This window comes from Rhipicephalus sanguineus, chromosome 1 (genome assembly GCF_013339695.2).
Source record: "Rhipicephalus sanguineus isolate Rsan-2018 chromosome 1, BIME_Rsan_1.4, whole genome shotgun sequence".
NCBI lineage: Eukaryota > Metazoa > Arthropoda > Arachnida > Ixodida > Ixodidae > Rhipicephalus > Rhipicephalus sanguineus.
Window position 1 is genome coordinate 92,524,294 of NC_051176.1, and position 18,117 is coordinate 92,542,410.

General features: G+C 41.4%; 1 protein-coding gene across 1 annotated transcript in view; it reads right to left on the reverse strand.

Annotated features, from left to right (window-relative positions):
- Window positions 1–18,117, reverse strand: part of LOC119394083 (sarcosine dehydrogenase, mitochondrial) — a 112,965-nt gene that overhangs the window by 66,394 nt on the left and 28,454 nt on the right. The window contains exons 10-14 of the mRNA XM_037661332.2: window positions 14,797–14,938; window positions 14,633–14,716; window positions 11,632–11,745; window positions 8,201–8,339; window positions 3,663–3,773 (exon numbers count right to left, since the gene is read on the reverse strand). Coding sequence (XP_037517260.1) covers window positions 3,663–3,773; window positions 8,201–8,339; window positions 11,632–11,745; window positions 14,633–14,716; window positions 14,797–14,938 — 590 coding nt within the window. The remainder of the gene's footprint in view (window positions 1–3,662; window positions 3,774–8,200; window positions 8,340–11,631; window positions 11,746–14,632; window positions 14,717–14,796; window positions 14,939–18,117) is intronic.

An 18,117-nucleotide genomic window follows, 5' to 3' on the forward strand; every position in this document is an offset into this window, starting at 1 on the left:
GCTGCTTGATGGTGATAACAAAGTCTGGTGACGGCAAGTGTGGTGCATGGCTTTTCTTTGCATTGCACATGGCGAAGTGTTGCTCAACACGAGCTCCTGGAATGGCACGTCCTGTCTCAAGGCAGCAGATGACACTTCAGGAAGAACTATACCTTTCTGTTTGATGACAAGCAAAATCTTTTCATCTGCATACCAAATGAAGATTTTAGCAAATTATTCCTGGCTATCGCACTGTTTGTTTAGGTAAGACTGTCATTTATGCTAGTGACAGTGCTATGTTCCTTGGGGTGAGCTTGACAAAAAAAACTCTGAAATTAAATACCCATACAGCCTCATTTACTAGAAAGGCTCTATCAGAATTCCAGTGAAACATTGGCCTCATTTCAGTTATGAAACCCTTTTGTTACTATATTATGCCTGCATTAACATTAATATTACCGAATTAATTTTTTCATGGGATAACACAGACACTAATCCCTTATCCTCAAGTCAGCACCTTCAGAATCAACCTGTATGCATTATAACCTTTTCCTGTTTTATATCAAATGCCTCTTCATTAATTTAAATTTTAAGCATAACGTTTCATCTGTAAAAAAAAAAGAGCTTAAAGAGGCCCTGCAACACTTTTCCAAGTAATCGTCAAATGGCCGTATTAAAAGAGCTTATTTCCTCACGAATCCACTGTTGCAAAAATTTTTAGAATCTGTCAAGTACGAGCGGAGTTAGAGACATTTGTCACATGCTTCAAGTGCTTTCTCTCTCCTTTCGTACTACCGAGCATGCTGAAAGCTATGCATGAAGGGTGATGACAAGGGGACAAGAAGATGTGTCCCTTTGTCAGTGCATGTCATGACCTTGAGCACATTCTTTTTTTTCTTCAAATGCACGACTTACTTTCAGTGTGATCGTGAGCATGTGCGCAAACATGTGGTAACTATGCAGCTCACAATGCTCAAATCAGCCAATGGCCGTGGACTTTGTCTTTATGGTGCGGTCATTTGGGTCTACGGCATCATTTGTCGAGAGAAGAGGGAATGATTTATAGCTTGAGAATTAATTGCAAATTCCAGGCCGCGTGCTGCACCATAATGTTTGGCTCGCATGTTTTCAGGAGCCTAGGCTATCGATCGGCAACGATTTCTGAACACACTGAAAAAGTGTTGCAGGGCCCTTGTAAAGAGAAACTGAACAGCTCTCCAAAAAAATCGAGTTAAGCACCCTTTGGTACTTTTGTACATGAAAATTTAGAGTAATCTGACATTGCTCAACCAGAAACATGTTATTAGCAAAAAAACTAAGCCACTGCTGAGCGGCAAGTGGCGAATCTGGCGCGCACCTATGATTGGTGGAGCGCATCACATCAGTGCAGGGGTCTACAAGAGCCCGCCGCAACGATACAACTTCTGGCTAGGTACTGCAACTACCTCTCAGAAAATTTGGTAGAGTTCAGTTGCTATTATGGATAATTTTGATCATTTGCAGGTGATTGGTGCGACACTGTACATGTTTGAGCCAGTAGGTCAACAACAGGAACCACCTATGCCAAGCGCAAGCGTAATGACTAGTGCACTAATCAAAATAGAGCCTGCCTTATTTGAGGACCTAATTCCGACATTTACCCGCATTGGAATTATCGCCTGGAACAGGTTCTTGGTTTTTCCGATGCTGTACCATGCTATATAGCCTCAGCAGCCACAGTAAGATAGCATTAGTGTCATACAGTTGTAACAGTTAATATGGGTGTCGTTATCAAGCAGGCCTCATTGAGGCCTGCTTGATGTGCTGTAGGTGGCGCTAGTTATCAGCTAAAGAAATAGTGATGTTAGAGTGCATCAAAGAAGCGTCCTATATGTAGGACACTGGGCATATATGGGTTAAGGCGAAAGCCTTAGATGCCTCTTAAAACATGAAAATTGACCGTTGGCGGCGTCATCACGAGTGATGCAAAAAATCATCATCGTGTGATGATGTCACAAGTGACAAAAATTGGAGGGATCAATACACTGACTGAGCAAAAAAAGAAGATGGCTTTCGCCTTGGAGTCATCTCAGGCGATTGCATACGGGACCCTGTGGGTTTTATTCCTTGTGAAGTCGCAGGCCACTAGCAAGAGGTCCGCGGGCCGCATGTGGTCCGCAGGCCGCGTGTTTCAGACCTCTGTTTTAGAGGTTCTCAAGCTTTTACCTTTCACTTTGATGTAAAATGTTATTTGTCCTTAGAGTCCCTTTAAGCCTAGAACTAATTATGACAAGTGTACTGCAAACTTTTTATCTGTTCCATATTGAAATTCATTGCCTGTAGCTATAAGAGCAGGTTCCGTTGATTCATTTAACAGGAATTTACGCTTACATTCAAATTTTCTCTGCTTGTAATACTGTATTTGTTTTACTGATTAATGCTTCTCGCTGCATAACGTTAGCTTTCCTAAATAGTCTAATATATGTTCATAGTCTAAATATTTTTCTTTGATCCATGTATTAAAAGGAAGTCCCACACTCAATCTTATGACTATGAGACCTCCTTCTGTATTAATTTCTCCCTCGGAATGTATTTCTAGAATAAAAATTGAAATTGATTATGTTGATTTGAGAGTTTTGTCAAGGAACCGCCAGTAATTTTTCTGTCCCTGAGATACAATCATTTCATTAAAATTAATTATCAGACCTTTAAATTGCTGTTGCAATTGTCAGGATGTCAATTGGGCAGTTGTACAAAATCGTAAAACATGTCAAAATGAAATGTTTCTAGGAAAGTACATGTCACATGTTTACTATTTTGAGAAACAGAGAAATCCTGCAAAATAATGAATTGTAACATGTGACTTCATGTATGCACGCACAGAATAGCAGTGCCATAAGACAGCCTCAATGGGAAAACAAGCTCACTATCTCAGGCTCGCTGTTTCGAGAAGTGCATTTCCTTGATCTTGATAGCCAATTATCATCAGAATCTGTTCTTGTGTAATGAAGAGAATATCCGTGCTGTTAACACCACTACTAGGCTGAGTAAAACATGAACAGCCTGCTGCCCCACCGTGACTGTTTGATCACACTGCTATGCTGAGTGCATGGGTGCAGTGTAAAGTGGCATTTTTCATCTTCTGCAGGCTATTTCAATTTGCTGGAAAAAGTAGACAGATGATGTCTACCTTGCTGGAATATTGACATCTCTTAGGATTCTCTAAAACACCCTAACTGGCACCTTCACAACTTTGATGGTAATTAAAAAGTTGGGAAAATACTTTTGGTCAGATAATTGGATGTCGTGGATTAAAAGCTTGCTGGATTTTTTCAACAAAACTCTGAACAATCATGCACTTACTCTTATTCAAGAAGAATCATTCGAATTTTTTAAAACGCTGCACATTATAGCTAGGATATCCTGTATGCATGTAAGTTCATTCATAAACACTGTCATTGGCAACTGTCACTTAGCAATTTACAAGCCTCTGAAATTTGCACAAATTAGTCACCTGAAAGGCAATGTTTGATGGCAATTTAAATGGCAAACAAATGTTTATTGTAATATAGCATATGGTTGATAAAGCTATGAATGTTACTTTGCGTAGTTGTCCAACACATTGTTATCACCATCAGTGTCAAATGTTTAATGTTTTGGGTGAAACTGACTCTTTTTGTGTCCACAGTGGTTAGATAACTCACCACTAAATTTGGGGTCACATGAAGAACCTTCTCCTGCAGCAATGGCGCTAACTGTCAGGTCAGCTTCTACCATGCCTCGGGAATTCAGCATGCAAGTGTATGTGGTGGAACCTGTCAAAAACCATTGAAATGAAACCACCTCGTTTCAACACGCTACATATCATGTTATGTAGTAAGTACACAGGAAATATGCAGTTGATGCATCCATCAAACTTGAGTAGAAAATAATCACATGGTCACAAATTAGTAGGGGTGTGCGAATATTCGAGTTTCGAATTCGAATCGAATAATTCCTAATCGAATATTTCGATTCGACTTTCGAATAGCTAGTACTCGAACTTTCGAATAACTCGAGAGTACAAATGTCTAAAGCGCGACAACGGCTACTGGTACAGCTTGGTTAGGGTGGGGTGGCTAAAAATAATGCTAACACCTTTACAGTAGGCCTTTCGCGTAAACTTTCACCGATATCCTGGTTCAAAAGCGAGCGCACGCTTATTTTAAAGGAGATTATGTCATTCCCGTATGTAAAAGAAAAAGACACATGAGAAAAATGTCGAGCCCTTCACCACTTCGCTTCCGAAACGAAGGCACGAACTTTTTGCGTAGTTTCGTAGCGTAAGTCACAAGCGCCGTGAATATCTGATACACAAACATCAGTCGAGAGGTTAAAAAACACTTCAATGAGCCCCTGATCGCAAAAAAAGGATGATCTTTTGCAATGCTGGAAAGAGCATGGAGCAAAACTTTATCCAGGTATTACCAAAATTGCTTTGGGATACCTTCCCATCCCTGCTACTGAGATGCCCAGTGAGTGCATGTTTTCAACTGCAGGAAACACCGTAACATCATGGCAAGAGAGCCTGAAGCCAGGTCATGTTGAACAGCTTGTGTTTCTGCATGACAATTTGTAGACTTTTGGTAGCAGTCACTCACCACGTTATCTGCTCGAGGACATGAGCAGATTTGATTTCTTTATTCTTTCTTTCAATTTTCAATAAAGACTTTTGTATTCGATATTTGATGTTTCTGGTCACTATTTGGCACTATTCGATTCGAATTCAATTCGAGATGATATTTCACTATTCGCACATCCCTAAAAATTAGTTCTTAGAAAATAACACTGATAACAACTCTCTCTACTTGCTACAGCATTACTCAATGGCTTAGCAATTTTAAAGTGGTGTCACATCCCATGTTTTACATGCAATGCACAAGATAATGGGAACACAAAGTTTCAAAGCAATTTACTTACGTGCAACACCTCTGTGAAAAATAAAGATGACACAGAAGTTACCTACATCTACACTCATTAATTGCAGCATAAGGATTTCATACTGAGACATTCTAAGCGTCTGAAAATTTCCTCGGCAACTAAATAAGTAAATGCTCCCACCACTGCACAAGACAAAAAAATATTTTTTTAAAAGTTTATATGCTTTAATGGCAATACGCTCTAATGGCAATAGTGCACGTACCAGCTGTGAACAACAAGAACTCTGTGTTGCAGTGAAGTGAGTTGTTAAGTTGAAATATGAAATCCTATTAATAGGATAGATAGGTGGGCTAGTTGGTACTGCATGATTAGAAAAACTTTCTTGTGCTCGAAGTTTTTTTCAATAATGAAGTCCTAGTATGGTTGCATTCTGTATTAGCCCTACATGGATGAGCGCTTGTTCCATGCAGGCCTAAAGAGGTTTTGAGCTCCTGTGATGTTCCATGCCTCATCCAAATGGTGTGTGTGTATTTTGAGCTCATTTGTATACAGCATTAGATACCTTATGGAGCTGCTGAAGGGTAAAGTTGAGAGTGCAGACTTTTGTTTAGTTGGTATTTCAGAGTGACATCTTTAGTAGCACAAGTATGCATGCTTTAAGTTGCATTTAAAGGAAAGCAAAACAGGTGTATCTGGGAGTTCATCCTTTTTTGCCTGCACATGATATTGAACTGGCATCAGATGACACTGGTGAGCAGTCAAACACCTTTCAGTTCAGTGTGAAAATATTTTTTTTTGCAGAGAACGTCACCTTCCTGACATAAATGTCTTGCAAGATATTGCTTTATGTGATCATCAGAGTCATTTGCATGCTTTAAAAAAATTAGTTTTTTTGCAAGTCTGAAAAATTAGTTTGTTTTCCTAAAGGGGCCCCGCAACACTTTTTCAGCATGGTCGGAAAACGCTGCCGATCGGTAGTTGAGACTTCTGAGAACACGCGAGCCAAACATTATAGCGCAGCACGTAGCCTGGAATTTACAATTTATTCTCAGTCAGCTAGAAATCGCTTCCTCTTCTCTCTACAAATGATGCCATATACTCAAATTACTGCGCCATATACCCAAAGTCCACAGCCGTTGGCTCACTTTAGCATCGTGAGCTGCATAGCTACCGTGGCCGCCGCAGGATGCCGCCACGTGCCCGCTTGCGATCACACTTGAAAGTAAGCCGCGCGTTCGAAGAAAAAATGAAAAGAAAGTGCTCAAGGTCATGACACGCGCTGACGAAGAGACGCATCTTCTTGTGCCCTTGTCATCCCTGTCCCTGTGTGGCTTTCAGTGCGCTCGCTTGTAAGAAAGGAGAGAGAAAGCGCTTAAAGCGTGCGGCAAATCCCTGTGACTCCATTCGTACTACTTGATAGATCTTGAAAATTTTTGCAGCAGTCGATTCATGAGGCAATAAGCTCTTTTAATGAAGCCATTAGACGATTACTTGGAAAAGTGTTGCAGGGCCCCTTTAAAGGATTAACACAAAATGATCTCAACAGTGCCCTATTGCTTTATAGGCTGAGAAGTCACTATATACACAGTAAATCACTGAGAAACTGAAAATTTTTCAGTATGTATGTAATTCCAACAAAAGTTTTTAAATACAATAGATAAATGTGGCACTCTGGCAATCAAACGAAGTACATATTCCTAGAATAAAACAAGACATCTGGAATAAGTTAAGGTCACCTCACCAGGCCCCCTCAGCAAATTTTGGCATTATACTGGGACTTGTAAGACGTGATCCAGGAAGCGCTTACCAAAATATTTTTTTTTTTCAAATGACTTCATCATTGGAGGAGTATAAGAAACTGAAGGTGTCCTGGCACCTGACGGTGTCCTGAATTGAAGGCGTCCTTCTAAGAAGCAAGGGTCACTATCAAACAAGCAGTGTTATTTCCCTCTGGTCTCGCACGCCGAGGGAGTGCGTCACGTTCAAGTGAGGAGCATCGTCTTAGTTTTCCTGCTCTTTTTAGCTTGCTTCATGGTGCATTCCCAGGTGTGAGTGTGCTCCGCATTGAATGATGAATCATAGTCACATTTCACTATCAGTTATGTTGCAAACTGCGCATGTTGTCTAGGGCACTTGCGCATGTGACATTGACTAGCTTGAAGCGTGGGTTTCTCATGAGGAAGGAGGTGTACCCTTCTGTTTGAAATTTCAACCACTCTCGCACCATGCAGCTGTTCCATGCTTTGCACACATAATCTCCACTTCGTGATCTACACACCACATTTGTTTGTAAAACCCGACTATATCGAACTCGGATAAATCGAATTATCCTTCATATCGAAATACTTTCGAACATGACAATGCTTTAATGTCAATGCATAGAAAATCTGTGGCTACATCGAACAAAAATAGCCGGAACACATCACATATTGACCATCAGACAGTGTGAAAACGCCCCAAGAAGTCGGCTTTCCCTCACAAGAAGTTGAGTTTTCCTCACGGAAGGGGACTTTCCCGCATGCATTCGGGAGAGCAAGGGGTGTCGTTAGCAGGGCACCGCGCAGAGCGAGTAGAAACTACTGCTTGCCGTCACGAGCTTTCTCATATGATCCTTCGCTACCGTTGGCCCATCGTGCGAGGTCGTTGGGGTCGCCGTTTGCTTCTCCTCTCCTTTTGTTAACGCGATGGCTGCAGTGAAAATGGAAGAACCCTATTGTCCACAAAGTTGGCGATGATCAACACTATCGAACGTGAACAGCAGTCTGACGTAGCCGCTGCCTACAGCATCTCAAGAAGCGCATTGAGTACGATAATGAAGAACAAGGCCGACATAAGGGCCAAGCCAGACTAGAGGCTTCCGGCGTTCGACGAGTAGATGCACAGCTGCTTATGAAGATGTTGAGGCGCTGCTTACATCGATACCGTATTTTCTCGTGTATAACGCGCCCCTGCATGTAACCCGCACCCCCAACTAAAACTGCAGGGAAATAAAGACTAAAAAAGAAAGGTCCCTGCGTATTGCTGTCAAGCCGGTTTCCTTGCATTATCGTGAAGCAGTCTCGCAAAGCCGACTTGGACAACGAAAATACGATAAATTTTTCAAAAGTTCCATATCGAATTATACGATATATTGAACTAATTTCCGTGTTTGTGCGAGTTTGATATATGCGGGTTTCACTGTAATTCCCAAACCTAGCGAGACTCAAAACAAGTATAAAGCACCAAAATGCTGAGCAATGTAGTCACACTTTTTTTACATGACAAAATGTTTGCATCAAAGTTTGCATGATTAAATGGCAAGCATGAGAGATTGCAATCCAACCTGCTGGCTTGCGCATGTTGTTGCTGAAGATGAAGTCTGTCGCGGCCTGAGCATCAGGTCCAGTAATGTAGAATTTTCCAAAGTATGACATGTTGAAGATGGCCGCATTCCTTCGACAGCCCAGGCACTCGTCTTTTATCTGAAATTGGAGTGCATAAGAGACAGCGATACAATTGAGACAAATCCAGAGCGCATGCTCCTTTATACAGTTCTATGCCTGCCGAATCATCCACCGAGTCACGGGTGGGTGCAGTTCACCAAACCACCCCAGTGAGAAACCCCGTCTCAAGCATAACTTTAGTGCAAGAGATCGTGACCACACCATTCTGCACCAATTTCCCTTAAGAGAGATTCATCACATCATTTTTGCCACCAACTGAGGTAAGGAAAGGAAATGGGAAGGAAGAGGGTTGAGTAGTATTAGATGTATAATGTGAGAACAGTGTAGATTTAAACAACAATCATGACAACACCGATTATTCTAATAACAGCTCTTATACAATATGAAAATGCAGCAGGTGTAGAAAAACTTATTATGGGACTATGTGAATAAGGCAGCAATTGAAGACACTACTAAAGTTGCTGCCACACTTTGGCTAAGAATGATCTTAGATGAGTTGGGCATTAAATTAAAGAAAGATTAGCAAATGGATGTGGGTCACCACATTTATGTAGCAACCAGTAGCATTTACAAGATGATGGCCGTGATCGTGTTTTCGTTCGACAATTACTTTTTCTTGGGCGAGTTGGTACATCCTGAAAGACATGATGTTGTAGGGCAAGACTCGAATATAAAGAGCAAGAGGCCGACTTTCCCACTTCTTTCTGCATTTGAGTGTTTCTTTTCGAATTTTGTGCTACAGTATCATGACCCTCCTTCGCTCGAACATGGTATATTTGAAATAGAACACAAATGAAACAAAAATATTGGGCACTGATTGGGCTTTAAAGAAGTGATCCGAAACAGCGCGGCATAAAACTAGCTAAGAAGAAGAAGAAGAGCTCAATAATATCTGAAGGTCTTCAATAGATGCCCGAAACAAGGAAACGCTGCCAACAGTCCAGAATGACGCACCTTTTGCCTGGAAGGACCCCTCGCTCTACAAGTCTAGGCATCGCCAGTACGCCCATGCAACAAAGGACGGCACCGACGGAAGCACAAGGACGGTGTTAATTTTCTCACAAAATATTGTTATATCATTCATTCGCTGCGATTTAGGCTTATTTTAAGAGCTAATACAAGCCCAAATGAAATGTTTCGATCTGTAATAGCCAAATTCAAATTTTACTCTTGAATACCAATGATAGTGGGCTATATAGGTAGATTTTAGCCACAATATAGATTTGAGGTATTTGGTGACATCAGCACACTGGCAAAAATTGGAGTAGGCCCGACCATGTTGTCAGTAGCAAAAAACTGCGTTTTTCTCAGTTTCATTTCAAGTGGATTTGGTTCTTTTGGAAAAAGAAATGCCCCAAATACAGTACTTATTAAATTACATTTAGAGTGACATTTCCTAACTGTTCCACCCAGGTACCAAATGCACATTTTAGGGTGCAATCTTGTACACGTTCTGTGAGAGAAAGGAACGCAATGTCACGAGAGAAAGAGAGGGAGCAAACAGCCAACAGGAGAAGGGCAAGCGCCCTGGAAGAATGCGTCCCATTTTGATCATCTGCACTGAGAATTCAGAAATGTTTTCAAAGCATGAAGAAACATATAATTATTATAACTGAATCTCAATATCTGGGGGCATTGTTTTTTAAAGCTTGAAATTGAAGAGTGTGATGACAATTTATTGGCGTTAATGTAATGATTGGGCGCTAGGTGGTGTTGCAATTTCACAAGACGTTCGGTGGGGGCCATGGGTGAGGGCGATGGTTGTCATTTTTGCATGCATTTTCGCGAACTGTTGGCGTGGGATTGGATTAAGCCAGACAAGGAGCACACTAATTTTCTTCTCTGGCCTGAGTGCTTACGTTTCAATCCAACCCAAGTCGTCTGGAGACCGTTCTATAGCCGTTCTATCGGACGAAACGGCGTCTCCATCCGTTCTGTGCCGTTCTTTGCCTAGCAGATGACAAAATTATTGACAGCACTGCCTTTTCGGTAGCTGTTCTTACGTCTGACCGTCAGATGAGCCTCAACCAATCCCATGCGGTGCGATAGAATGTTCTATCATAGGACGTGTGCAGGCACAGAGTACTTACAGCATCTTTATATGAATTCATGATAGCAAATAATAATAATAATAATAATAATAATAATAATAATAATAATAATAATAATAATAATAATAATAATAATAATAATACTACGATATGATATTTACTATACGGGCCTCTAATGCTTTGCCTTCCTGATGGCAAAGAGAGCAGCAGAATGAAACAGTCATAACTCAGAATGACTAAGAATAATTAAGGCTGAATAACAGACATGACATGTTACATTAGTGCAAATAATTCCATGTAGAGTGCTCACGGATTGAAGTGAGACCACTCAAAACTTTTAGTATATGGACCGGTGTGTGAGACCACTCAAATTAACCGCTTAATGTTGCTTTGAATCTGGCTGCAAAAGGCATTGTTGGCTCTAATGCAAGTGTTCAAGTCGAAATTACATTATTATGACACAATTCGAAGGTGGTGGACACGAAAGTATGTGAATTACTTAGCCCTAAAATGTTGAATTTCCATCCGTGAGCACTGTACGTTCTGTCAGTTTAACTGTAATACACATTATCACAGTGTCATCACGCAAAATGAGCTAAGAAAATTAGGGTGTTCATGCATCTCGAATGCTGTAGCTACGTGTAAGGCTGTGAGGGCTGATTACTGTACATTCTTCTCAGCTAGAATTAAAAGGATAACAGGAACCTTATTCTTTTTTTAATTTCAAAGCATTTTTTAGTGAACGTCTGCAACTCTGAGCGTTTCTATCTATCTATTTATCTAGCCGCCTACGACTTTGTGCTCTCGCGGCTGTTTCGTTAATTGGATATATATACCAAAACTGCTATGGTGTGACATGAGTTTTTTCTTGGTTACTAGTTTACCCAAAGGTATTCCATAATGTATGGCGATGTCCTTGTATGTACCTAGCAGGGAAACCCATGATGGCTATTTCTTCGAGGTTGAAGACCAACGCTGCTTGCCACTACTGTTGTCGTTGTGATGATGCTTTTGTGAGCACAAGTTTAGTTAAGTTGAATTCTTTATGCATCCTTTCTGGAATTGTTTCGGCTTGTTGCAGCGACATCATTGTTTGTGAACATGACTTCTAAAGACAGCGAAATATTTGGGCTAATTTGGCCAGCACTACAAACTGCTCAAAAGGAGGCTATATGGCCAAAGATAAAGATGTGCAAGAATTAAAATGCTGAAAGAAAAAAAAAGTTGTTAAAACACAGCTAAAAGAACGCTTTACTCACAATCTCATGATGGCCTGGAAAGTCAAAAGTGTAATCCAATTTTAACAGGTCCTCATAGGTGTAATTCTTGTGTTTCTCATTCCCATAGCTGCCATAATAATCGTAAGGAAGAACCTGCAAAGTAGAAACAGTTATGCGAAATTCCACTACTTTCATGTGCACTGTAAGCGGCTTGCATATGTATGAGATATGGTTCGTTCAGCGTTCTATTACAGCTGTCCACACTAAGGCAGAGCTCAGCTCCTTACGGGAAAAAAGTATAGCTCACTCCGGCAGTTTATAATAGCGACTGTAGCATTAAAAAATGCAACCAGACATAACGGGATCTTTATATGTCTAATTACAGGTAAATTAAAAACATTTCTGCATTGTTACAGATTAACAACAAGACCTACTGTGCCAAAATATGTGAATGGCTTCTAGCATGTTCATGATTGTATATTTCAAAATATAACCAGAAATTCAATAACTGCATTCAAAGGGACATCAAAGAGAAATACAGTTAAGTTAAGCTGGATGCATTCTGCAATAACAAAAGCTCTGTTTCATTTGCTTGCATTTGGGAGACTAGTAGTTAAGGCGCTTCCTTTCTTTCAGTGTTGCAATCATGGGACCTTCTGCTTAGCAGTATTCATTTTAAAAAGTGCTAGTAAAGTTCAGGCCCGGTATCCGAACTTTCTGCACAGCTCGAATTGTGAGTGCGGACTTCTTGCAGTGATAAAGCAACAATTGAATTTCTGCAACACCACGGCAACAGACAGCGCTGCAAGAAACGTGACTGAGCCTTGAAATGGCATAAAAATCACTTGAATTTGAATTAAAATGTTTCTTGCCACATGTTTACACTATTGTGGTACTATTAAATTTTTTTGCATCTCACTAACCTACACACCAGCACTGCAACTAGACTGCTACACTGATCATCCTCACTGTCAAAGCACTGACAAAGAGCTACTGTACACCATATTCCTTACAACATGGCATCTGTGAATCTGACAAAAATGGCAATTACCAATGCAACTGCAGCATGCACTGAACAATGCCAGCAGCAACAGGCCCCTTGAAGGATACCAATGCAGAAGACTTGTGCTACATTGGCAATTTTACCTTCATTTCCAGATGATCATAGTGTTGTGCTGTAGCTGCACTTCCAAACTTACTAGCCGAAGTTTTTATGACTCAATAAATGGCTATTGTCGCTATTGCAATATAAATTAGCTGTGTTTATTAGCATTGTGTTAATTTGTAAATAGAAATAAATGTGTATTCTTTAGTTCTTTCTGTGTTTAGTGGGTACCCTCTCATTGCTGTTTCAAACTACACTGGCACAAAACCTAGCTAGCTATCTATCCTACCTGCTTAGAAGAAAAAGAAATTAATACAAAAATACAATTTGGTGATGCGAGAACACAATTCAATACACAAACATTATGGGCCTCCAATTTTTGCTGAGAAGCGTACAGCTGCTCCCAAAAGTTGCTGGAACATGAAAACTAGGAAAAAATGGTCAAATTCCTCAGTAGCTCGGGTGCACAGCTTAAAGTTGAGACATGCACTGTGCAAGTAACACACATGAGTGAATGGGCACTGAGCCATGCCCCCACGACGGGAGGCAGAAAATATAGCGCCCCTTTTCATTTCTTTCACGAACCACTCTCTCTGAGTGAACAGTGCAGTTTTTCATTCCTGGCTTTAGGTTGTAATAAAACTCAGCTACTTAACTATAACCATCATGTGTTAACTGGATGTCAAGTTCAGAATACACGTGTACAGAAGAAAAAAAAAAACTTTATTACCTAAAGGGACCGACAACTGATTTTTCTTGACCCAGTTTTTTATGGCGCAATAGAAAGCTCTCCCTTTGTAGTGTTTGTAGCTGCAGCGGTTAATTCCAAAAGCGTGTGGTTATATTATCAGCGGTATTTTTCAATCTGGAAAGCCCCTGAACTGTACGTACACATCCTCCAGCAACGCTGTGAAGCGATAGCGATGCCGATAGCCCCCCTCGCATTATGCTCAAGGTTTTCCTTTCACAGGAGTGGGTGAAACTGTGATCAACCACCTTCATATTGGCATTTTTGACCATTTTGGAATATAAAAAGCAGGTAGAATAAGTTTTCTGAACGCTCGTCGTCACGTGAGATCTCTTTACCATCTCGCGAGCTAGGCGCTCGTGGCCTCCGAAATTAGTTCCGGCAACACGTTGCCGGAGGTAATCTCGATGGCTGCGAGGTGCTCTTCGTACTTTTCCAACACGTCAGCAGGTGCCGCTAGGCCCTCAGCTAACAACGTTCATGTTGCCATTCATGAGCATCGGGTCATACGTCAAGCAAAGGCGGCGCCACTGTTCTGCTCATTGCTAATGAATGCATATCTGCATGTTTTACGTAGAAAAGATTATAATAAAAAGTGTGCTGTATTTAAACGCTAACAGAGAGACAATTAATAGCGTACACCAGTAAAAGGTCACGTGATAGGTATATGTGCACGTTCACTTTTTTGCTGCCAGAAGCGCCCAGAGTAATTTTGAGTGAAGAAATAAAAATATAAATCCGCGTTTAATGAGAAAAACATGGTTCGTTTTAGACAATACAATAGACAGTCCTTCTATTAGTGGGGTTATTTCAATACGTGTTCTGAGTGGTTGTCTGTACCTTTAAGAAAATAAAGTTCTCTGTCTGTCTATCTGTCTTTGGTTATTAAAAGTGCACAAGCCACAACCCCTAATCCTGTTTATTTACGTGCAGTTTTAAAAACCACAGTTGGACATTAATTTGTGTTACGCAGGTGAAACTGCACAGTTCCAGCTTTATTTCAAAGAGAAGAGTTTCAGTGATGTCCTTGTCTGTCTCCCCTTTGTCCCTAGTTTTCTTCTTTTTTTTTTTTTCAGTTTTACTGGTTGAATTCCCGTTAGCTATGAACCAACTAGCTCAGTTGAATACAATTCCGAAGAGTTCCAGTATGTAAACTTAAGGCAAAGAAAGAAGAGAAATGTCCTCACAGGAGCAGGGCCGTCTTTAGCAAACCAACCAGGTCGTTCCCAGCCTAGTCGCTCTTGGAACACGCAGCCTGCCTGGGAAAGGACCTTCAAATACAGGGAAATATGTTTTCCTTTACAAAAGGTGTAAAACGTGAAACTATATCAGATTGCAAAGGATGCATCACCTCATGCAAGGGATCTTTCCGCATATTTCTTGATGCAAGAGGTTCATCGTTTGGATAGACAATGGAATAGTTCTTGACATATGACTCGTGACTCCGTTCTCGAATCCACTGGGAATTTTTGGTGAGTGAAGGAGAAAACCGCCTGAAAAATTAAAGCAATAAACTTGGTTAGTTTCTGAACACCTCGGAAGAAACAAACACTAACAAAAATCTAGGGTTAGACGCTGCTACAGCAAAAAAAAAATTGTTAATGCTAACAGAGAGTGTGTCAAGTTACAGAACATAGTGCACTGTTTAAAGAGGCCCTGCAACATTTTTCCAAGTAGCGATGGAATGGCTTCACTAAAAGAGTTTGTTGCCTCACGAATTGACCTGCCGTAAAAGGTTTCAGAATCCGTACGGTACGAGCGGAGTTACAGAGATTTGTCGCATGCTGTGATTGCTTTCTCTCTTCTCTCGTCCCGACGAAAGCGCTGGAAGCTAAGCAGGGAGGGATGGCACGGGGGAAAAAGGTATGTCATGCGCGCCTTGTGACCTTGAGCACTTTTTCTTTTCTTTTTTTTTTGTCAACGCGCAACATACTTTCAATGCAATCGTGCGTGCGCATGCGCAAGCAGGTAGTGGCCTCTTGCGGGGCCGCAGTAACTACCAAGCACGCCATGTTCAAATCAGCCAATGGCGTGGAACTAGAGTCAATGATGCAGTAATTTTGAGTGAATAGCATCATTTGTCGAGGGAAGAGGAAGCGATTTTTAGCTGACTTGGAGAATTTATTGTAAATCCCAGACCGTGTACTGCGCTATAATGTTTGGCTCGCGTGTTTTATTGCGATAGCAATTATATGGACAGTCTCGGCTGGAAAATGTCCGTCCCCGTCGCCGTCATGCACCGTATATGTATAAGTATGTATATATATATAAAAGCCCCAAAGAAAAATAATTCAGAAAAATGCTTCCGAAGCGCGGAATCGAACCAGGGACCTCTTGCTCCGCAGCGAGTGGCGCTAGCCACTACGCCACGGAACGCAGGTCCTCCACATAGCTACCGGCGAGCATTATATACACACCCTTTGCCGCTGGACGGACTCAGAGATGGCCGGCGCTCATAAGCGTTTCTTCATTACCAGCGAGATGGCGCTAGGAGCGCGACGAGCGCATTTAAAAGTCGTCGGCGAACTCGCTCGCTTCTTCTTATATTTGCGCAAGGAGAACCTTGGCCTTCCGCTGTCTGCTCGCGCGGTTTTCTCGTGGTGAGGGCAAGAGGGATGTTTCAAGCTTTAACCGTGATGTCCGCGCTCATGTTACGGAGCGCCGCTAAACGACGCCGCTAAACGAACAAACAGAAGATGAGCGCGAACTATCAAGTGTCACAGCTCGACACTTGAAGCACGCTAGTTTCCTTCGCTGCTTCGGCCGCCTTTGTAACAGGAGCGCTGTTCAAACTGAGAGTATCCATTGGCGAGCCTCACTTCGTATAGCATTAGTTTCTTGCTATCGCATTCATTGCTTCGCCCTTGCGGCGAAACTGTGATTTTTTGAGAACCTCGACTACCGATCGGCAGCGTTTACTGACCATGCTCAAAAAGTGTTGTAGGGCCCCTTTAAGTGTCACCGAATGTTGTAAAAATTACACTAAATGTGCATTATGACAGTAAACATGAGCAACACACTCAAGATTTCTAATGTACAGTAGGTGCTCCACCTTATCAAAGCACCATTGCCATTTTTACTGATGATGAGAGCCTTGACAGCAAACCCTCTCTCACGTGACTACCCATTCCACACACAAGCATAAACTTATAGAATGCAGTTCAGCAAAGTAAATGACAGTTTACCAATTAGGCCATTCTACTGAATCTTAATGGTAAACGTTTCTGGTTTGAGTGCTTTCAAGTAACTGGTATCAATATGTAACTGTCAGTGACCATGACTCATCTATATCTCAGGTAATAGCTGGAGTCACACACAAGGTTTTGTGTTGGGTCCTTTAATTTGAGTATAAACATACACTGATCTACCTGATTAATTGTGTTTAGTGCATTTGTATGCAAATGATAACGAATAGAGAGGTGAAGAGAGGGGGCATAATCAACGAAGGAGAGGAAATAGAAAAAAAGATGTGGAGAGCAACACAAGAACAGAACATGCATCTGCATAAGATAGAAAGTTGGGCAAGTTGGTACGCCTGTATTATTAAAAGAAACAGCGGAAAAAAAAAACACAAAGTGGAAGGAACTTAGAACAGCACTTGTCTTGTGTTCTAAGTTCCTTCTGCTTTATCTAAGTTTTCTTGCACTGTTTCTTTTGATAATGCATGCATATGCATCGCACACTCATCAGACAGCACTTCCAGCAAATGGTCTTCAACTTAGCACCACACTGAACCACATCAGAAAGCATATAGTATGGTATTACATACATAGCAGGGAGCCTACTATATGCATTGCCTTCAAAAATGACAAAAAGGCTATGCACGTTATGCTTAGATGCATGACTAGCATGATTGAAGATTCTGCAAATGAAACCTGAATAACGCAGACTAGTGATGCAAAACCCAGCAGATAAAACTTGACTTTAAAAAAAAAAGAAAGAAAACTAAAGATAATGTAGTCTAAATAACATTCAACTCAAGGTTGTATATTCCTTGGCAAGAACTTTGAACAGATGCCAACCAAGGTGAAAATATATTTACTGGTGTTTCAGACCTTATAAGGAAGCCTTGTTCACAATGAAGGGCGAAACAGGAAGGGAATGAGGTTACATATGTAGTTGAGTACCTGATGTAAGGTGCAGGCATAGATTTCTGTTGTGATTCAAAGAGTGTGTCCTTGTCTGGATATCAAGTAACTCAAGATAAAGCTGTTGTCTTAGACTTATTTCGCTTGAAGTGACGAAGGCACTGTCAAAGCCTATCAGGTGACCTGTGGAATCGCATGTTCCACAAGGGCGCTGGAAGCCAGGTTGTGCTTGTTTACGTCATTCTGATGCTTTTTGGGACTTCTTTTAAAATTATATGCTATAGTAGTATGGAATAGTATATGCTGCATGAGGGAACTTCTCACATGGCAGGCAGTCCTTCACATTCCCAAGGGTGTTTCTGAGCTTACGCAAAGGCACATGGACTACCAGCACACCATATGGTTGCGTAACACGTGCAGGGGTCTCACTGATGCCTGGAATGCAAAGGACAGGCGTCCATTCCAGAGATTCAGCAGTAGAACAATAACGGCGAGGGACCGGATGATGCTGAGCAGATGCGTAACTGAGGCGAGGTAACCATAGGATGTCAGGTCACACCACACATTCTCGATGTCGTTCAGGT